General features: G+C 32.3%; 1 protein-coding gene and 1 pseudogene across 5 annotated transcripts in view; one reads left to right on the forward strand and one right to left on the reverse strand.

Annotated features, from left to right (window-relative positions):
* Positions 1–19,984, reverse strand: part of LOC145192630 (calcium/calmodulin-dependent protein kinase type 1-like) — a 38,515-nt gene that overhangs the window by 5,722 nt on the left and 12,809 nt on the right. For 2 of the 5 annotated variants that reach the window (XR_016452196.1, XM_090086311.1), the window contains exons 1-5: positions 17,126–17,380; positions 15,867–15,951; positions 15,630–15,704; positions 14,907–15,041; positions 14,749–14,823 (exon numbers count right to left, since the gene is read on the reverse strand). Coding sequence is in view for 3 of the 5 variants with exons in the window: in XM_090086311.1 (XP_089942437.1) it covers positions 14,749–14,823; positions 14,907–15,041; positions 15,630–15,704; positions 15,867–15,904 (323 nt within the window). In the remaining 2 variants the exon portion in view is untranslated. Of the gene's footprint in view, positions 1–14,748; positions 14,824–14,906; positions 15,042–15,629; positions 15,705–15,866; positions 15,952–17,125; positions 17,381–19,204; positions 19,455–19,984 lie in introns of those variants that run through there. The other 3 variants (XR_016452192.1, XM_090086318.1, XM_090086326.1) reach the window with 2 other exon arrangements.
* On the forward strand, positions 4,117–6,406 carry LOC149894514 (uncharacterized; annotated as a pseudogene).

A 19,984-nucleotide genomic window follows, 5' to 3' on the forward strand; every position in this document is an offset into this window, starting at 1 on the left:
GGCTTTACCCATACTTCATCGCCGAGTTTAAACTTGTTGGTGATCTTCTCATGAGGTTCATATGCGTTTTTATCGTCGTCAATTCCTCTAACTCTAATTTCGTAATGGTATAATTTATTTGCGGGTGCTGTAGATGACTTACAACAGTCTTTTGGGTTGACGTTATACCAATAAACTGCCTCGGGTATGCTGCACGGAACTCTCTTCGCCGTTCTTTTCACTGTTCGATGGCACCGTTCTGCAATTCCATTCCCTGAAGGAACGTAAGCGCACCTGAAGCGAAGTTTAACGTTCCATTTGTTCATAAATTGCGAAAATAATGTGCTTCGAAATGCTGTATCATTATCCGTCAGAATTTCGTTTGGACCGCCTCGTTCAAGAAAGATTTCGTTTAATTCCTGAATGACACATGCACTAGTTTGGTCTTTAAGATGGCGCCATATTGCATATCGTGAAGGCCCACAGTCAATCAGGGTAAGAAAATGTTGCCCCTCATAATGAGTTATATCCATACCAAGCCGTTGCCACGTCCCTTTTACTTCGATCTTCCCTTTCGGCCACTTTATCGGACTTGGATCAATTGATTGACAGGCTACACATTTTTCAACCACTTGCCTGACTTCTTCCCTGCTTACTGATGGGTCAATTCTACGAACAAAATACAATGTTCTCTTCACACCATAATGTCCCGTGGACTTATGAACATGGTTTATTTCTTTGGGAGATAGAGAAGCACTAATCGTTCCACCTGCAGCAAGTTCAGTGGGCTTATCGATCATTTTCAACCAACTTCCAGGCACTCGAGTAAGTACATCGGCTAAGTTAGACTCCGAGGGCACTAGTTTAATATCCACTCTGAGTTTGTATTCCTCCACAATATTCGTAATGGTCTGAAGCCGTCTTCTAATCAGCATTTCGTTTGAAGCCTTTGTCTTCAATCTAGATTTTCCAGTCAGTGCATCGGTGACCCAATGTAATACTGCTTTCGAATCAGTGCAAATATGCAAGACATTCATCTTCCAATTGAGACCCATGTTTAGTCCTTTAATTACTGCATCGAGTTCAGACATGTTTATATGTGTTGTATCATCTTTTCTTAACCAACAAGCGTCTTCGATTATATTGCCATCAACTTCGATACTCACACCTAGCGCTAGTGAACTAGGATCCACACACACTGTTGCCTCGTTGCCATAAACATTCCAAACTCCTTTGGCAGGATCGTCGTTACGTGTTCTTTTTACCATATCGTTCACCATTTTTTCAACAAAATCGCATTGTATCTTCTCATCCCATGTTTTCGTTAGGGCGTTTGCCGTCCTTTTAACAAATGACGAAGCTACACGCAACCAACCACAAACTGGAAGATTCCCTGTCATTTTTCCACATAAAGAGAAGATTTTTCGCCTCGTTAGAGAACTTGGAATTTCACCAAAATCGTTGTCTCTCTTCCAAAATAACTTCTTATTTTCAATTCCAACTTGTAATCCTAGAACTCTCGCCCCTTCGGACACACGAACCGCCGGCTTACAATGTAGTCCATACATATCCAAATGATCAAGTACACTGCGAACTGATACGATATCTTCATTTACAAGAATATCATCAATGTATGATGATGTTCCCTTCCAGATCTTTTCGTCTTGCGATAGAACTTTGTCCATAACTGCTTTCATTATGACGGGCGCAACGTTCAGGCCAAATCCCAAACGTGTTAAACAAAACCTCTGTCCACGGAACACAACAGTTTGGTAAGCCCAGAGTTCCTCGCTGATTTTGAGTTGCATGTAGACCGATGATAAATCAATAATTGAAATATTTTCTCCAAGCCGTCTCCAGTCTCGAAGTTTGTCAGCACATGCATCCGTGTTCGCCGTAAATGGTTCAATAAACGTGTTCAGCTCCCTGAAGTCTAACACTGGTCGCACTTTCCCTTTGTTTTGCTGCACCACTGCCATAAGTGGAACCAAACCTTTTACTGGACCGTGTTTTTTCGCTTCGTACTTTTGCAGCCATTTTTTCTCTATCCACCTTTCAATTTCTTTTTCGTAATCGTGTTTTATGCCGATGGGGATGGTATATTCAGCAATTCTATTCACCAGATTTTCAGGTTTGGTATTCCATTTCCACGCAATCCATTCTCTATTTTTATCCATTCTCTATTTTTCTTTTCAAATGAAGCTGTGAAATCCTGAGCCGTTATATTCATATCATGAACATCTATTGACAAATCGCTTTTTAAACCAAGTAAACATGCTTCTTTTTTCATAAAACAAACATCCCGCGTTGCAGAAATCGATACTCCACCAAGTGCCACTATTCCATTCATACCCATTATGAAACAAAAACCCAGTGGTTTGAAATTGACCACAAGTGCTTCCACACACACTGTATTTCCATTTGGCGCGGTGATTCGAGTTTGGCTAACACCTTCGCACTGCTGTTGTTGTCCATTTACAATTACCACGCTAACTTCTTTCTTCGTTATTTTTGTCGCACATTTTTTATAGATGATGCAGCAGGTACACCCTGAGTCAATTAGCACATCCTGAAATACACCGTTAATATCCAAGAGCATGGTAGGTAACGCCATTATTGATTGTTTAGGGAGAGAACTGGCGCAGACGTCTTCTCCCTCACTCCGTTTTTTGGACACATTCTTGATGTGTGTCCATACTCTTGACACGAGTAACACAGCACATCGCTTGACTCCCGTCTTCTACTTGACTTGTTTCGATAATTATGTCTTCTTAAATGACAATCTCTCGCAAAGTGATTGGGAAGTTTGCATTCATAGCACACTGATTGTGTTTTATCTTCTAGCAACCTCGGATCACTACTTTTCATTGCAGCTACAGCAAATTTTTCCACCATCCCGTTGTTCCGTTCCTCGATCATCAGAGTCCTTGCTCGCGCAAGTATTTGAACAGTTGTAAGATCGTCCATACGAGAACTCGATCTCAGCATTCGTCGAACTTCCTCGGGGAGCCCAGCAACAAAGGCACACGCGATCGCTTTGTCTGGTAGCCCACCAATTAGGGTAGACAATCTTCGTAGTTCTGCCAAATAAACATCAACTGCTTCTCCATGTTTTCTCGTGACAAACTGCTCGTAGGCTGTGAATCCATCAACGGCAAAAGCTTCAAGCAAAGCCTCCTTTATTCTCTTAAAATTTTCTTTATCAGTCTCTGTTAACTGTTGATACACTACGAATGCACCATCAGTGAGACGGAGAGGAACCACACGTGCCAGATCGGTTACACCAATTACTTTACATACCAATTCAACCTTTTCCAGCCACTCCGCAACTGACTGTTGATCGTTTCCACTAAACTCTGGAATTAACTTTAAATCAAGTTTAGTCGCCATTTCGCCAAAATAGCTTGTAGTTTCGCATAAAAAAGATCGTTTTTTAGTTGTGCGTAAACGCCGATGTATCTTTGTAAAATTCAACACAATTTATATACAAGTTAATTCCCTAGGTATTCACACATATCTTTTCACACATACAATTATTTACAAGTAGGCATTCCCTAAGCATTCACACATATCTTTTCACAAATACAATTATTTACAAGTAATGCTATAAGGCATTCACACATCTTTTCACACATACAATTATTTACAAGTAACGCTATAATAGTCTAGTCAAAATAAGTCTAAAAAAGGGCTAACCTGGACAAAATTTGGATATAAATGAATTTGGTATCATTCGAAGCGTAATTTTATCTACTTTAATATATCCAAAATCCACCAAAATTCATTTTGGGCAAAAAAAGTTATAAATATTATTGTTGACCTCACTTTGTAGATTTTTTTTTAAAAAATAAACTAAACCCGTACGACTTGCTGTCAATAAATTGTCATAATTCAGCGAAAAATGACGCGATTCATATAATATTTTTAAAAAAATTTGGTTTACAAATTATAAAAATGTAAAAATTAATTACATAAAATGATGACACCATCATTTTTTACTTTAATACCAGCATAGCATGCTCAAAATGCACTAATTTTTCTTTTCAAATAATATATTTTGTGTACTTGGTAAACTGTAGAGCTGAATTTTGACCATGACTATACCAATACTTCCTAGGAAGCTCATAAAGATTCCACATCTTTATGAGCTTCCTAGGAAGTATTGGTATGGTCATGGAGGGATCAGGGCTGAATAGATTACTGGAACTTATTTATGCAAACAACTCTGTCACGCATATAATGACTGGTAAAGCAGTAGCTAGAGCACTAAGAGCTCACTTCTTAGTTGAGTCTACCTTAATGAGTCTACTTTTTAAAAAAAGCCCCAAAGATGATGCTGATAGTTCTCTAGAAAATATGTATCAGGATCTGGTCTAAGGAAACATGGATTTGGAAGTGATAAACAATAGTAGTGAAGTTATAAGATTCACAAATCTTATTGAAAATTTAAAAACACAGCTTTCCCATTCATCCAGAACAGCAAAACTATGGTTGCAATATCTTGAATACATTAGCATTATCAAAATGTTCATCAGAGCAGAGAGAACTGGGAACTGGCACGAACATCTGGAAGCCACCAGGCTGATGCTTATTTATTTGCCGCAACAGGGCATATAAACTATGCCAAAAGTGCTCGGTTGTATCTACAATCTATGCACTCACTTAATTCAGAACATCCTTGGCTTTACTGTAAATCAGGTTACCATTGTATTAGACGCACAGATCGATATTGGGCTGGTCTTTGGCTGGATTTAGTAATTGAACAGTGCATGATAAAATCAATGAAAAGCAATGGAGGCTTAACTAGAGGAAGGCGTATGTCAGAGTCTACAAGGAATCTTTGGGTCAGTAACTTGCACAAATGCGGAGCAATCCATGATTCCATGTCAACATTGACAAAGCATCGTTTTGAGAGCAGTCAGCAACATTGTGAATCTGGTGAGTCTCGGCGAAAAAGAGATACTAAAGATTTTAAAGCATTAAAGGAGCAGCTCGAGCTGTTTAACCCATTTGAATTTCAAGACTCAGGACTTCAATGTATATTTACTAGCCTATGTGTTGATAAGAATGATGAAATCAATTGTGATCAAGCAGAAAATGTGGGTTTAGAGATTCAAAACAGTCTTAATAATATTGCAATCAATCAAGCAGCTATCAAGCATTCAAAGCAGGTCAAGACACTTGCCAAGTTGATGCCATCTGTTAAAGTTAATGGCGATGCAGTCCACGTAGATCCTAATGTTTCGTTCCAAAGACTAATCATGCTAATTGAGAGGGTTGAAGATTTGACTGACTGCTTCGAATATGAATTAACACCGGAGCCCACATCTCTCTTCAAAGATGGATTAATGAGGAAACCAAACAAAGCAGAGCTTGGTAGAGAACTCATTAAGGATTCAACAATTTTAAAAGTGAATAATGACACAACCTATATTCTTGACGGCGGAGCTTTGCTGCATCGAGTTTTTTGGAGTCTCCCAGCTACATATTCAGACATTATTGAACAATATTGTACATATATTACAAAAAAGTATGGTAATCATACTTTAATTATTTTTGATGGTTACAAATCATCCATCAAAGATCAAGAACATCAAAGGAGAGCAAGAAAGTCTATCAACATTGTATTCCAACCAAAAAACCAAGTGAACTGCAAACAATCTGAATTTCTATCAAACAGCAATAACAAAACTGCTTTGATCAAAGCATTGGTAATAAAGCTAAGAGAAAAAGGTCATATAGTAGTGGAATGCGAAGGAGACGCTGACAGAACCATTGCTACAAAAGGAATTGTGCTTGTACAAAATGGAAAATGTGTGACTATCATAGCTGATGATACAGACATTCTTGTTATGCCGGTTCACATGTGGGATCAAACCATGTGTGAGATTTTTTTGCGCCGTTAAGCTAAAATAATTATGAAAAAAAAAATACGGAAACAATTATCATAAAGAATGTTACATAAAGTTTATCATATCACGTGAAAAAATGTTTGTTGTTTATCCATGCATGGAGTGGATGTGATACTACCTTTGCGCTTTTTAGTCAAGGAAAGATAGCTGTACTGAAGTTTATTGAATCGAATAGTGAGTTCGCTCAATCTTTATGTACAGTATTCCAAGATCCTTTTGCAACACAAGATCAGGTAGCTAATGTTGGAATACAAGTGGTTTTGAACATATATGGTATGCAAGACAATGATCATATTTTTTTTTATTGATTTATAATACTGTTTATTTTATAATTATACGTCCACATTGTTTTGCAGAGGTTTAATTTAGCTCAACTATTACTATAGGTGAAAAAAATAAACAAGTCTCGCTAGCACAACTAAGGAAACAAAAGTATATGAGAATGGTGGCAACTTCCAAAAAAGGAATTCAGCCAGAACGACTACCACCAACTGAAAGCGCGATCAAGTACCATTCGTTTCGAGTGCATTTACAAATTCAGCAATGGTTGGGAGTCAATATGGATGAAACAAAGTGGGGATAGAGAAGGAAAAAATGACGTTTTAGTACCTATAAAGACAGACAATGTAGGTATACTGGAGCAGCAAAATAAACCACAAATGCCGATTTTACTTTCAAAACGGATTTCTTGAAAATACTCATTTTTCAATAAACAATCTAAGTTTAAACCAGCTCCCAAAAATAGTTTTAATAAACTTTTCAACTTAAGTATTTTTTTATTCAGGATCCTGCACCAATTCACATTCTTAACATTATAACTGCGGCACTAATACTAAAACACCATGTGGAAAACAATGCCAATGTCGACGTCATGGAATAAATTGCATGACAGCCTGCGGACAGTGCCAAGGTTTGGAGTGCACAAATGCACCAAAAAATGACGTCAATATCGATGACAGCGAAAATGAATATGAAAGTAGTGAAGATGGAGATGGAAACATTTTTGAAAAAATGTTTTTTTTTTATTTGACTTTTGATATTATTTCTAATTATATTAGTCGAGTGTAAAAAGCACTAATATTTAAACCTTAAATGAAAAATTATTCAACAGTAGTTAAAAATATATTTATTATGAAAGAAAATATTTCAAAAATGCTTGTTTTTTTAAATAGTTATACTAATAAACAAGTTTTTTTTATTTCAGTCTCAATATCAACTATATATCTAATAAATTTTTAAGTAAAGGTGTGTTAATATACTATAAGTATTAGCCTATGTAAAAAATATTGTAAAAAAACTGCTGACATCAGCATTTAAAAGATTTCTGAAGCACATTTCATTTTTTTAAATTTTAACACATTGGGCTATATCTGCGCAAAATTTCATAAAGACTAAGCAACTTTATAACAAGTTATTACAACTTATTGACAGTAGACACGACGGTTTTTTTTTGTATTTTCAATAAATTTGAATAAAAGTGAGGTGAGCTAAAATAATCATAACTTTTTTTGCCCAATATGGATTTTGGTGGATTTTGGATATGTTAAAGCAGATAAAATTACGCTTCGAATGATACCAAATTCATCTTTATCCAAATTTTGTCCAGGTTGGACCCTAATTTGACTAGACTAATAATGACATATCTTTTACGCACACAATTATTCACAAGTAACGCTATAATTACAAATTCTTTTCTATTTCTTTATGCGTTATGGAAGTTAAAACATTAGGCAATTTAATTCAATCATCATATTGAGCACAAAAGTTACACAATATGATAAAACTAAGGAATCATAAAATTCTATTATCATCTATCTAAGCATATTCAATGAAAGTTCAGGGTGTAGGCAATGCGCAAAAGAAATCGTTTAAAGTCGTAAAAGAAATTGACGTTACGAAGTTTCCTTGCATTAATATAAGAAAATATAGTTCGAACGGTTTTCTTTATGAAGACTTTTGAGGGGTTTTTAATGAATTAAAAGCGAGTATTAATTGAACGCGAAATGTTTTTAAAAGTTTTTATGGAAGAGAAGATTTATAATTGCAACTTTGTGTTCGCTGTGACAAAGAAACACTCTTTTCATACTTTTTTAAAAAACATTTTATTGCTACTCTAGAGTTCTTTAAACCTGTGAGGAATTAATGGCATTCAAAATGGTTTTTTATAACGATCAAGTCGCCCAGATGATCAAATTCAAGGTTAAAGATGCATTGAATAAACTTCTACATTGTTGGTGTATTTTAGTCCCAAATAACACAATCAATCATACTTGTTGTCAAATACAAGAAAGAGAAACGGCCTTTTGCAATTTTCTTTTCTTTTGCAAGGTTATTAAAAGGATTACTATTTCCTAAAAAGTTGGTTTGAAAATACTGATCATCCTACTGATCATCCTGGCTTGTGATTGGTATAGAGCAATTCCACGACCGTCACAGCGTGACAACCGTCTTTTCTTTTGCCTTTAGCCTTCAATATTTTATTATTAAATGGATATAAAAAGAATTTTTTTTTGCTTTTTTGTTAGCTCGTAAAAGGTGCTACAAAAAAAAAGAAAAAAAATTAGGGTAGATATATTAGCCTCTTATTCATGCGAGAAAATATAAAACGTCACAGCGTGACCAAAATTCTCTCACTGTTTTTTAGTTTTTAGATGAACATCGCGATTCAGCTAATATAGATGAACTGAATTATTAACTTGGCATTAAACAAAAAGTTTAGACATTACTCTTACAAGTTTTATAGCTAAATAACATTTATTTAATTAAATTTCAAACAAGTGCACCTTTAATTAACTAGTGGTAAACGTCACAGCGTGACCAGACACATTTGGGCAATTATAAACCAGGTAAATGGGCTGTTATTAATAAATTTAAAACTAAATAGAGAAGTATTAGACAAATATATAATTACATCTTCATAAAAATAGTTTTTACATAGCAATCTGCCGAACACGCCCATACTATATCAGTGTCAAATCGCGTCCATATTATATTGCTGTCATATATACAACGTTTTAAAGTTTTTTGGTGATTTCGTCTGAAGACGTAAGTTGTTTCACTAAATACTTGGCACTTGAATACGGTCGCATTTCTATTTTACCATTATTGTTTTGAATTAGGTGCGCTGCAAATATTCCTGGTTTTGCTGGTGCTTTTGTAAATAACTCATCAATTTTAAATTTTTTTATTGTATTTATAATATCTTCCATAGAAACAAAATAGACATTGAAATTAGTCTCAGTTTAACAGCTTCATGAAAAGTTATGGCATCAGTTATCATACATTTTCTCTGGATTATTTTTTGCGTTGCTATTCTTTTAACGGTCCCACCAATAGCATCTACTGGTCCTTTCCCATGAGAAGCAGCGAAAAAGTTCCAGAATAATTTTAAACCATGCTGTTCTTCCAACCAGGGTATTGCTGATGCAATAAAACGATTTTTAAATTGATTACTTGGGCCGTCTGTCCAAACTTGTAGTATTTTAACACTTGATTCAATATGCTTAGATAATAAACTATGAACAAATACAAGAATAGATTCTTTTGAATGGCTTAAATCATCTAAAACTATGACAGCTGATGAGCATGAATTTTGGTACCAAAATACAGCAGTAAAAACAGTAACTTGCTTCTTGTGCAAATGTGCTGACTGCACTTCATCTTGCCACAAAGTTGAAAAATTTTCAGCAAAATCCACTTGAAGAACGGCTGTGTCTTCATTACTTTGAAGTTGGACCTTATGATCACGATATGTAATTGATTGTTTCTGTTTAATAAAATAATGCCAAAGAAATGAAGGTAAAGATTTTGAAAAGCTGCTGTAAAGATCATCAACTCTTCCCTTTTTTTCAATTTTTTTAATATATTCCTTTCCATTACCTTCTGCAACTTTTTCCCATTGGTACCATGTAATGCATTTATTCTTGTCAATTTCATTCAAAAGAAATAGATTATGAAACTTTGCAGCATCTTTACATGTGGTACACATATTATTATAACAAATGTCTTTTTCACCATCACATACAATGCTTAGAGGAAATTTATGTGAATACAATGGAAAATTTGAATCAAACTTGTGCAAGGCTTCAAGGATAAGAATTATATTTTGATGCTGTTGACAGCAACAAACGTTTCTTGACATTGAACTAGACAAAAGCACATGTGGTGGGCGTAAACTAGCAAACTTTGATTTTCCGACTGATTCTTCAGGATAATCACTTTTAAAAACAGCATAAGCTTCATTAACATTCATATACAAATGACGTTTTTGCACAGTTTCTTTCTTGTACTTTAATCTCACCACAATGGTGTCTCTTTTACCGGGTGCTTGACGGGATATATCATCACGCTGGTAAAAATCAAGAACCAATTTTACAGTTAAAGCATCTAATGCATTTTTACTAAGTATTTTTTCTGGGCTTGGGATTTCATTCATTTTTGTTAAAAGTTTTTGTACAACTTTAGCCCTCTTTCTGGGTGATTTTGGTAGTGCTGACTCGGCTCTCTTAACAGCTATTCCAAGAGTGCTAGCAGATTTGTAAGGGGGTGATGTAACAGCTACAGATTTTGATTCTGCTATTTTTTGTCTGCTCTTTCTCTTTCGCTGCCTTTCTTTTTCTCGTTCAGCCTCCAAATTAGCGAGTCTTCTTTCTTTTCTTTTTTTTGATTCTTTTCCTTTAACTACTTTTTTGCCAAACTTTTCTAACTGTCTTTCACGATATTTCTTTTGACGCTCAGCATGAGTAAGAGGCATGTTAAACCCTTGAAAGATTAAAAAAAATGGCAACACATTAGTTATGGAGATGCACGTATTACATCTAAGGCTCAATGGAGTTACAGTTATCCTTTAGAGAGGCTCTATGTATCTCAAAAGAGAGCCTCAAGGATAGCTGAGCATTCATCCTCCAAATGTTGCCTATGCAAAACATACCTGTAATTTGTAGTTTTTGTAGATGATGTAAAAGAAAGTAGGCTGCTCAGTAATCTGGGTCCTTAAAGTTGATAAAAACTTAATTGTGCTTTCAGTTTAGCAGTTTTAAATTTTGTTTTAAATGTTGTTAAAAAATTGTCACGCCGTGACGTCACGGTGTGACATAAAAAGATTCTAAAAGTAACTTGAGCTAATTACTTTTTTAAACATGTTAGTATTTTTTTAGATGTACTAGATTGAGTTCTCATTGCGCTGGATTTTTGAAACCCTAAGTTTTACTGGTTGTCTAAGAAATAAAACGATTGGTACCCTAATTGTCACAGCGTGACAATAGTGGTAATAGCATTTGATTAAAACAAATGGTATTCTGAATTCGTCTGGCAATAAGTATGTTTTTATCATAAGTAGGAATGATTAGTGCAGCTAAAAACCTTATTGCAATGAGCAAGACAGTTTTTGAATTTTTTACAGGTTCAATTTAACTTTGGTGATTAAAAATGAATTAAATTATTGCAAAAACGCCTACTTTTACCTTCTGTTTCAGCCCATGTTATCTTTTATAATAGCGGCATACTATAATAAGCTATATATTTTCTGAAAGAGGAGAAGTAGAGCTTTCTACTGATATATAGTATTATCTATATTGGGTTGGTTTAATTTTATCATTTTTTGTGAGACGGTCGTGGAATTGCTCTATAGTCCTTTCACTTGTCTAAAACAAGATTGGTCTTTGACCCACCTTTTTTTTTTTTAACACTTTGATTTTTTCTCTTGCATCAGTTAATGAAACCTGTCTCAGAAGCAATTTGTAATTAAATTTCAGACAATTTAATATGGATATTCTACCCATTTCAACACTAAATCAACAAACTGCAGCTAAAAAAAAGAAGCTTATCTTGAGCATCATTTTTGCTAAACATTCTCAAAATGGAGTAGTGAGTTGAAACCATATGTTTAGCTTATTACAAAGCTTTTAAACTCCAGAATGAGATAATCAGCATTTATTTTGAATAAATCACCAGCAACCAAACTGGTTGAGGGATATTTTAGGAAAAAGGTTGCCATTTAAGGAAAGAAGCTCTGAGTTGTTGACACTATCATAAATCAAGCACATTTTAAAGAAACAATTTACAGCAACTGAAAATACTGACATAATTCATTGCAAGATTTTGAATTCCCTAATAAACTATGTTATGCTTGAAAGAGGTCACCTTGTGAATCTTGGAATTGATGTTGGTGCATCATTTCTGAAGGAGTATTTGTTATTAATATACCACAAGGAGTTTATGAGACAACTAGTTCTTAAAAGGAAACCTGAAACTCCTGACAACTACTTTTACCTTAGACACAGGAGTTAAGTACAAATTAATCATCGCAGTTGGTGAAGAAGTCCCAGAATTTAATAAAAACATTAAGCAGTTGCTGGATTTGTTCAACACAACCACTATCAAGCTCATAAGTTCATCTAATCTTAAAGTTGCCAAACTCTTGTGTGAAAATAACACACATTTAAGCAAACACCTCTATTGTTTATTTAACACGCATTTGGAAAACCTTTCCACCAGAGGAGTTTCAAGAAGATTGGGAAGTTTGAAGATGAATCTCAAATAATTGAAGGGATTGAGTACAGTAAGCTCTTACAGAATGTTGACATCCTTTTAAAATTTTCTGCAAAGTTCATTTTAAGCTCAAGGTTTCATTAAAAAATTCAGGCTCTTCAGAAATATCAATTATCAGTTTCTTGAAAAGTATTGAGCCATTCAATCATAATATTGGAATTCTTCTTGCCTGTCACTGACTCCAAAAGCATATTTTATTTTCTACTATGTTCCAGAATTTATCAGATAACAGGGTACTTAAACTGTTCAGCAAACAGGAAACAGAAGCAATGCATTCAAGATTCAAAGTTTACTGGAAAAGATATAAAAGAAACAAATCCTATTCAGATTATGGAAGTTTCCACTATCTGGATTTTTAACAGGTGAATAAACCAAAATGAGTTTGCATAGATTATATACTGGAATATCTGTATAGTTATTATCAATTTACATCAATCATACAAAATAAAAACACTTATAATAATTTGATTATTTTTTGGAGACTTTTTTTATTTTTATGAAACACTTTTTATAAAAAAAAATATTTTGAAAGGAAATACCAATATGAAACTAATGGATTTACTTCTTCAAAATTTTAAAAACCAAATACCTCTCTTTAACGAAATAATTTTTTAAAATTTATTAGATAAATTTGCTGTTACGAAAGCTTGCAAATTTGCTGTTACAAAAGCTTGCAAATTTTTCAACTCTTTATTTTAATTCAATTTAAAGTATTTTACAAATGTTGTTTATCTTTTGTAATTTTTGTTACCACAATAACAAATATCTTTTTACACTGTAAAGTGTTAGAGTTCTATATCGAGCTCTAGGGTTTCAAGTGCAACAATTGGGGTTCTTAACAACTAAAAGGATTCTTCCTTCTGCAGGGTTCTTTTATTCCTAAATGTTTTTGTAAAAAATTGCAAACAGTTATTAATAAATGGAGGTATCGTTGCATGGCTCAGGTTATTACATATACATGACTACTAACTTATTATTTTGTCTTTGCTTTTCTTAAACAAACAATTTCTGCACGGCCAACATAAATAACATAACTATATTCAAGCATAATTAACAGCAAAAATAGAGTTGAAAGGATTTCATATGAAACACTTTGTGAACCCCTCCTAAATTGATTAACTAAAACGGCTCTTAATGCAGCAATTTAATAAACCTTTTTGATTTCAAACGGTGTATTTGTAATCGTTTTCAATGGGTTCCATACTTAAACTATATTTAAAGCTCATCGAATGCAAGCATTTCAATAGCAAAACTACTACACTATCTGTTGAATTACGAAATTTTAGAACAATCGTTATCATCACAACCGAAATTTCAAATTAAGTTTCTTTAAAATAAAATAAAAAAAAAACCCTCAGAAAAATTCATAAAATAACAGCAATACAACTATGTAACACATGTTTTACTGTAAAAATTTAAAAATTACTTTGTTGCTATGTAATCTATTGTAGTCTTCAAATTACAGACTTGATCCTATAATGTTGAAACATTTGTCTGTCATTGTTAACTATTAACAAGTTACATAAATGTCATAAACGTTACTACGCTGTTTTAAAACATGGTTTGAAGCAGCGATACAAAACATAAAGAAGTTCTCTATTTAATGTTTTATCTACAGTTGGTGGAAATCAGGTGGAAATCCGTGGAAATTCGCTATTTTAAAAAGAACTTTAAATAACAAATATCGCGGATTTACATGTAAATATGTTTAGATTTTAAAAGATAAGAAATATTTTTAAGAAAATAATTTTTATGTATTAAAACTTAGTTTTAGACTTGCAAAAACTTTTTATGATGAGCAAACTTTTAAGAACTCATTAAAGATTATTTTTTTCCTTATATAAAATACACAACCATGGACCTTTTTCATAGATGTCGACCTTATATTAAAGGTTATTTTTGAATAATCATTTTTAAACATACAAAATCAAATTCATTCATAAATATTGGCAGCAATAGGTTTAATGAATAAATAATTCTTTATTTTTTTCCTTTCTTGAAAAATTCACGAAGAGTTTAATTATTTTTTCAAAATTATTTAATTTAATAGATGTTGACTTTTCTTCAGAGAAACCTTTTTCAATAATTGTTCATTTTTGAGCACTTAGATTTTTGGGTATTTAAATACCTACAATTAAAAGTTTGTTATTGAAAGCAATGTTTTTTAGGACTTCGCGTATTTTGTGCTTTCTGACCATAGTCCCCAATTGTTCTCTCCTTCCCCCTCCCCTCCACCTTCCTTCCGTTTTAATTCTGCCGCGGCTATGCTTAAGGTAGATAGTAAAGGTTAGGAATAATTCTTACTTACAGCTCCATGATGATATAGAAAAAACGTCTATTGTCGATAACTTCAATTAAATGCACAATATGCGGATGATCGATCCTAAATATGCAAAAGATTTTTTAATAATTAGTTTTCAAAACTGTTTAAAAAAATGAATAATAAATTTTAAACAAATTATTTACTTTTTTAGAATAGAAATCTCATTATTTAAATTTTGTTCATCGTTTCCAACAAGATTTTTTTTATTGATACATTTGATAGCGCATTGCTTACTCGTTGCTAAGTTTTCTCCACGGTACACGATCGAGAAACCGCCTCTTTAAAGTTAAAAGAAAAATTTCATATTGTTCCCGTTGTATATTGATCACTACGATTAGTATTTCATTTATTAATCTTACTTTTTGGGTGCTGTAGTCATTAAGAAATGCTTTGAAATATGATTTCGCTCATGTTTCAGACTCTAAAATTTCATGAACGCAGAGGATATCTTGTCTAGGATATTTTATGGAAATTCTTAAAAATATTTTATGTTATAGGTAGTTTTTTTATTTGGTAGTTTTTGGTAGTTTTGCCTTCAACTTCGTTTAAGTTGCATAACGTGATCTTGATTTTATGATAAAATTTAAATAAAAAAATTGTAATAAAGTTTAAATGAGAATTTCAGTTGAACACAAACCTAAGTAACTAAATGCTATTATTTAAATTATAATCTTAGTTTCTTGTTAACTCTTAAATACTTGTTAAAATATTAGCCTATATAAAATATAAAAATAAAATTTATACTTCTTTCTTTTTTTCTATTCAAATAGAAAAAAATCTGAGTAGGAAAAAAAAAAAGTGGCTTGCTCATAGTTGAAAAATTGTTCAATAAGCCTCAGGAAATTGTTTATTAAAAAATTCCGAACCTGCCCAGTATATCAGACAATTTGTACTTTTTGGTAATCTTTTCACCAAACCTCTTTTCTCCAAACAAAGGTGATCTAGGTGAATATTTTAAAACTTTAAAAGTTTCTTATTTTTTTAAATCAAATTTCTTCACAGCTTCTAACGAATTCGAACTTTTTCTAATAAACAGATGAAAAGCAATTAGCGTAACAAAGAATTACAAAATACATTTGAAGAAAGTCCGAGAAAGCACTAACCTTTTCTTTTTGCAGAAAAATGATAAAACTTTGGCCATGTTAGTTTATCAAAGAAACTTTATCAATAAATTCAATATCACTAACACTAAAAAAGAATTTAAGCTGTTAAAAGACTCATATTTACATTTAACAACCAATTAAGGCAAAGTAAAAATTACATTCCTTTACTTCATATTACAAGAAGATGTTACAGTCTTTTCACTTTGCCGATATTAAATAGAATAAGTGAAAATAAATATCGGTATTAAGAATGATGACAATTCTTTTGTAAAAGTTTTCATATCATGAGATAACCCAAGCAGATCTGTAATCAAATATCAAAGTAAATGGAATTTTTCTGTTTCCTAATGTTTTAGACTGTTTATAATTGCACACACAAAAAAAGTTCACAATAAATGCTTATAATTAATCTTTCTATTGCTGGAGCTTTTTAAATAAATCAGTAATAAAGCCGTTATCAAACTCATGACTAAAAACCAATCGACGATGTAGATTTATTACTTATGCATCAATCAGCTGTAGATCTGGCAGTTCGAACTTAATATATTGCAAGTTTTAGTTTCGTTATAGTAAAAGAATTAGTAAGTCCCTGTTAGTAAAAAAATTCTAAGCGAATATTTTTTTACTTAAAATGCTTTTGAAAACATATTTTCAAAAATACAGCGATTAAATATTTTCAAAAATACAGCGATTTTAAAGATTTTTTTTGTCCTTAAGTTCAATAGTTTTTCCATAATAGAGATGTATACCTTGTTATTACTGTGGGATTTGTTATTTACCTATCACCAACCTGATCGGTTAACTTCGCGTATGGCCAAAGAACCGAGCAGGGGTTTTATTGCGGTTTCTTAGGTATTATGATCTGCACATATTTGGGCGACGAACATACCGTTGGAGATCTTACGTTCCTTTACAAATTAGTATGCAGATGAGACCATTATAATATGAGTAAAAGATTTTTTTTGTTATAGAATCACATTATATCATAAGCCTATCAAAACTTGCATTCTGCTTTTACCATGAGTACAATCCTGCCCACAGCTACTTCAAAGAAGTTTAAGGAAATATTTAAATGTGATTGTAGTCACTGAGGAAGCAAAAAACAGGGCGTTTCTTCGAACAACATCTTATGGGCAACTAATTGTGATATATTATCATTTTTTCTATTAAATTTTCAAATCAGAGTTCTGTAAAAAATTAAATATTCCTAAACTAAAATAGTTTTTTCTTAGCGATGAAACAGAGGCAGTGGCTCCTACCTCTTCTCCTTCCAGCGTTGACTGCCTTGTAAATTCGTTTAATAATATATTACTATACGTCATTTAACGAGAATAATGGTTGACATTGAAATAACGTTAGTGCAATTTTCCAAACAACTGGAATCGCGCATTTGATTGAGTTACAAAAACAACGAAAATAATACTCTTAGAGCCGAATATAAAAATCCATTCTTAAACAAACGAAACTAGTTTCTTGCGTTAAAACACACTCGCGCGAATCTTTGATTGTCGAAATACCTGCTAAATCAAGCCTCAGGTTGCTTTTGTCGGTTAATATTCTATTTACCTTTAAAGGTAAACAGTCCTTTACGACGCATTAACATTCCTGACCGCTAACATCGCTGAGGATTTAGTTGTTTGTAAAGATTAGCTGTCTCATTAGAACACTAGGATATTAACAAAAGATGTTTAAATTTATTTATATCGTTGCATGTTTTAATTTTGAAATTTTTATGAAATAGCAAAAATTTGCTGAAAGCAATCTGCTAATAAGGCGAACTAGGCAACTGTTTAGGGTGCAAAAGAAAAAGAGGCGAAAAGCAATTCGAGGTGCAAAAATTTCTTGCGGTTTTTTTTTGAAAATACCCCAAATAATGGCAAATATGCATCCACATTTATTATTCGTTGTTTGTCTTAATCATGCAAAAGCAGTTAAAATAAAAAAAAAGTCTGACATTCAATAACTTAAACATTCGCAAAAACCTTCCATCACATAAAAAGTTGAAGTTTATTAAATCAAAAAAAGTAAGAAACGCAACTTTTTCTGACTTTTTTTTTTTTTTTTTGTAGTATTTTTTAATTAAACTCGTAAAGCGCTTTTGAAACTCTTATTGTGCTATCTATTATTTATTTGATACCATTAATGTGCAGAAACAGATTCTTTTCAAAAAACGAAAAGAAAAAAAAATTTTTTTAGTCGTTTTGTAATTTAGTTATCTAAGAAAATTCTTTTAATGAAAAATATTCAGAACTTTTCAATTAATTTTTAATACGTAATTAAAGTGTTACGTTTTTAACTTTTATTTACCTTAAAAAATTGTTTAACAGAAAAGGGCCGCCAGTTATTGTCGGAATAGAAAATTACAATTGGATAAAAATAGATAGCCGAAGTGGAGCTCTCTTGAAATATTTTCGAAAAGAAACTGTTAGTAAAAGAAAGTGGTATTGCTATTGAAAGCGGTACAAGTAAAATGATTTGAGTGGTTGAAGATGAAACGTTGTTAATTCAAGCCAACAAAACGAAATTGAAAACCAAACGTCTAAATCTTTTAGTCCAACTGAAGTGACTTCTGTTTTGGACTGTACTCCGTCTGGTGTATATTGATTGATGTCTATCAGTCATACTAATCAAATGGCTGTTAATACGTTTTAGTTGACTTACCGAAAACTGGTAGTGAAGTTCACGCTATTTCAGTAAAAATAAAAGAACATTTTTTAGGAATTGTACAATTAGAAAAAGCTACTGATGTCTTTTTAACAGACACATTGCTTGAACATTTGAAACAAATGAGTTTACCAATTAAAAATGAAAAAAAAAAAAAAAAAATGGAGAACAGAAAAAATTTTGAAAATAAGTTCAAGAGTATTTTTTTATTCCATCCAACGCACATTTTTTTAGGTTGGTGGTCAATGATGCATGCAAAAGTTGTTTAAATGCTGAGGATTTTTTTTGGCTTTGTTCAACAAATTTATAATTACTTTTCGAAATCTACTTCTCGTTGGCAAGTTTTATCCAGCTACATTCCTGATTATTCAGTCAAGCCGTTAAGTGATACAAAAAGGGGAAAGCCGGATTAATACTTTTAAATCATTAAGTTTAAATCTCAGTAAAATGTATGATATTTCAATGCAAATATTTGAAGATACATCTACAGGAAATACGTTTTAAATCGAAGAGAAAGGCCAATTTTTTTTTTTTTAATCTAAATTCAAGTTTATAGTGTTCCTTGTCTCATGGTACAACATCTTTATTGAAGTTAACATTTCAAATAAAATATTGCAAAACCAAAACGTTGATTAAAATATAGCACACAACAGCTGAATATAACTAAAACTTACCTTATAAAATGAAGATTTTCAAAAGATTATTCTTAATGCTGCTGAGATTGCGCACGAAATGGAAGCGATGTCAAACTTCGAAGCTGAACAAGTTAGAAGAAAGAGAAAGAGGCGTCTGTTTGATTATAAAACTCAAGATGAAGAATCTTTCAGGAGCCGAAAGAAAAGTTTAAGTTAGAGTTTTACTTAGCAATTTTAGAAACGCAATCTTTAAAAGAAAGGTTTGATCACCTGCAACAATACAATAATATTTTTTTTTTCTTTATGATTTTTTTACAATAAAAATAAAGTTACATTCAGATATTTTGAAGAAATGCAAAAAACTAGAAAGGTTTTTAATCTCAAAAAGATATTGACCTGAGGATCTTTACAATGTATAAGAATTCTTTACTTAAACTTCTTACTTCTACTATTCTTAAAGTTCTTTAAGAGTTTTTTTTTTCCAGTCTCAAATAGCAAGTGGGAAGCGCAATTTTTTGAAATTAAAATTGATTAAAAATTATCTTAGGTCGACAATTTCACAAGACAGGCAGGTAGATATAGCAACAATTTCCACTAAAAAGAAAATTCTAAATCTGAAGGAAAAATTGTTGTGAGTTACAAATAAAGTGTTGTGAGTTAGAACGTGATGTCGTAATTTCATTTCTATTGTAACTTTCATTTTCATTACTTGTTTATTTTTTTTTTACTGCGTAAAAGGTAAGATTTAACAAGTTTTTTAAACATAAGATATACAACTTTGGTTTTTCTATTTCTTAAAGCTTTTTTGTTTGTTGAATT

Source organism: Hydra viridissima, unplaced genomic scaffold (genome assembly GCF_058129835.1).
Source record: "Hydra viridissima isolate aposymbiotic clone 2 unplaced genomic scaffold, HvirCarnegie_v1 scaffold_1, whole genome shotgun sequence".
In the NCBI taxonomy this organism is placed as follows: Eukaryota; Metazoa; Cnidaria; class Hydrozoa; order Anthoathecata; family Hydridae; genus Hydra; species Hydra viridissima.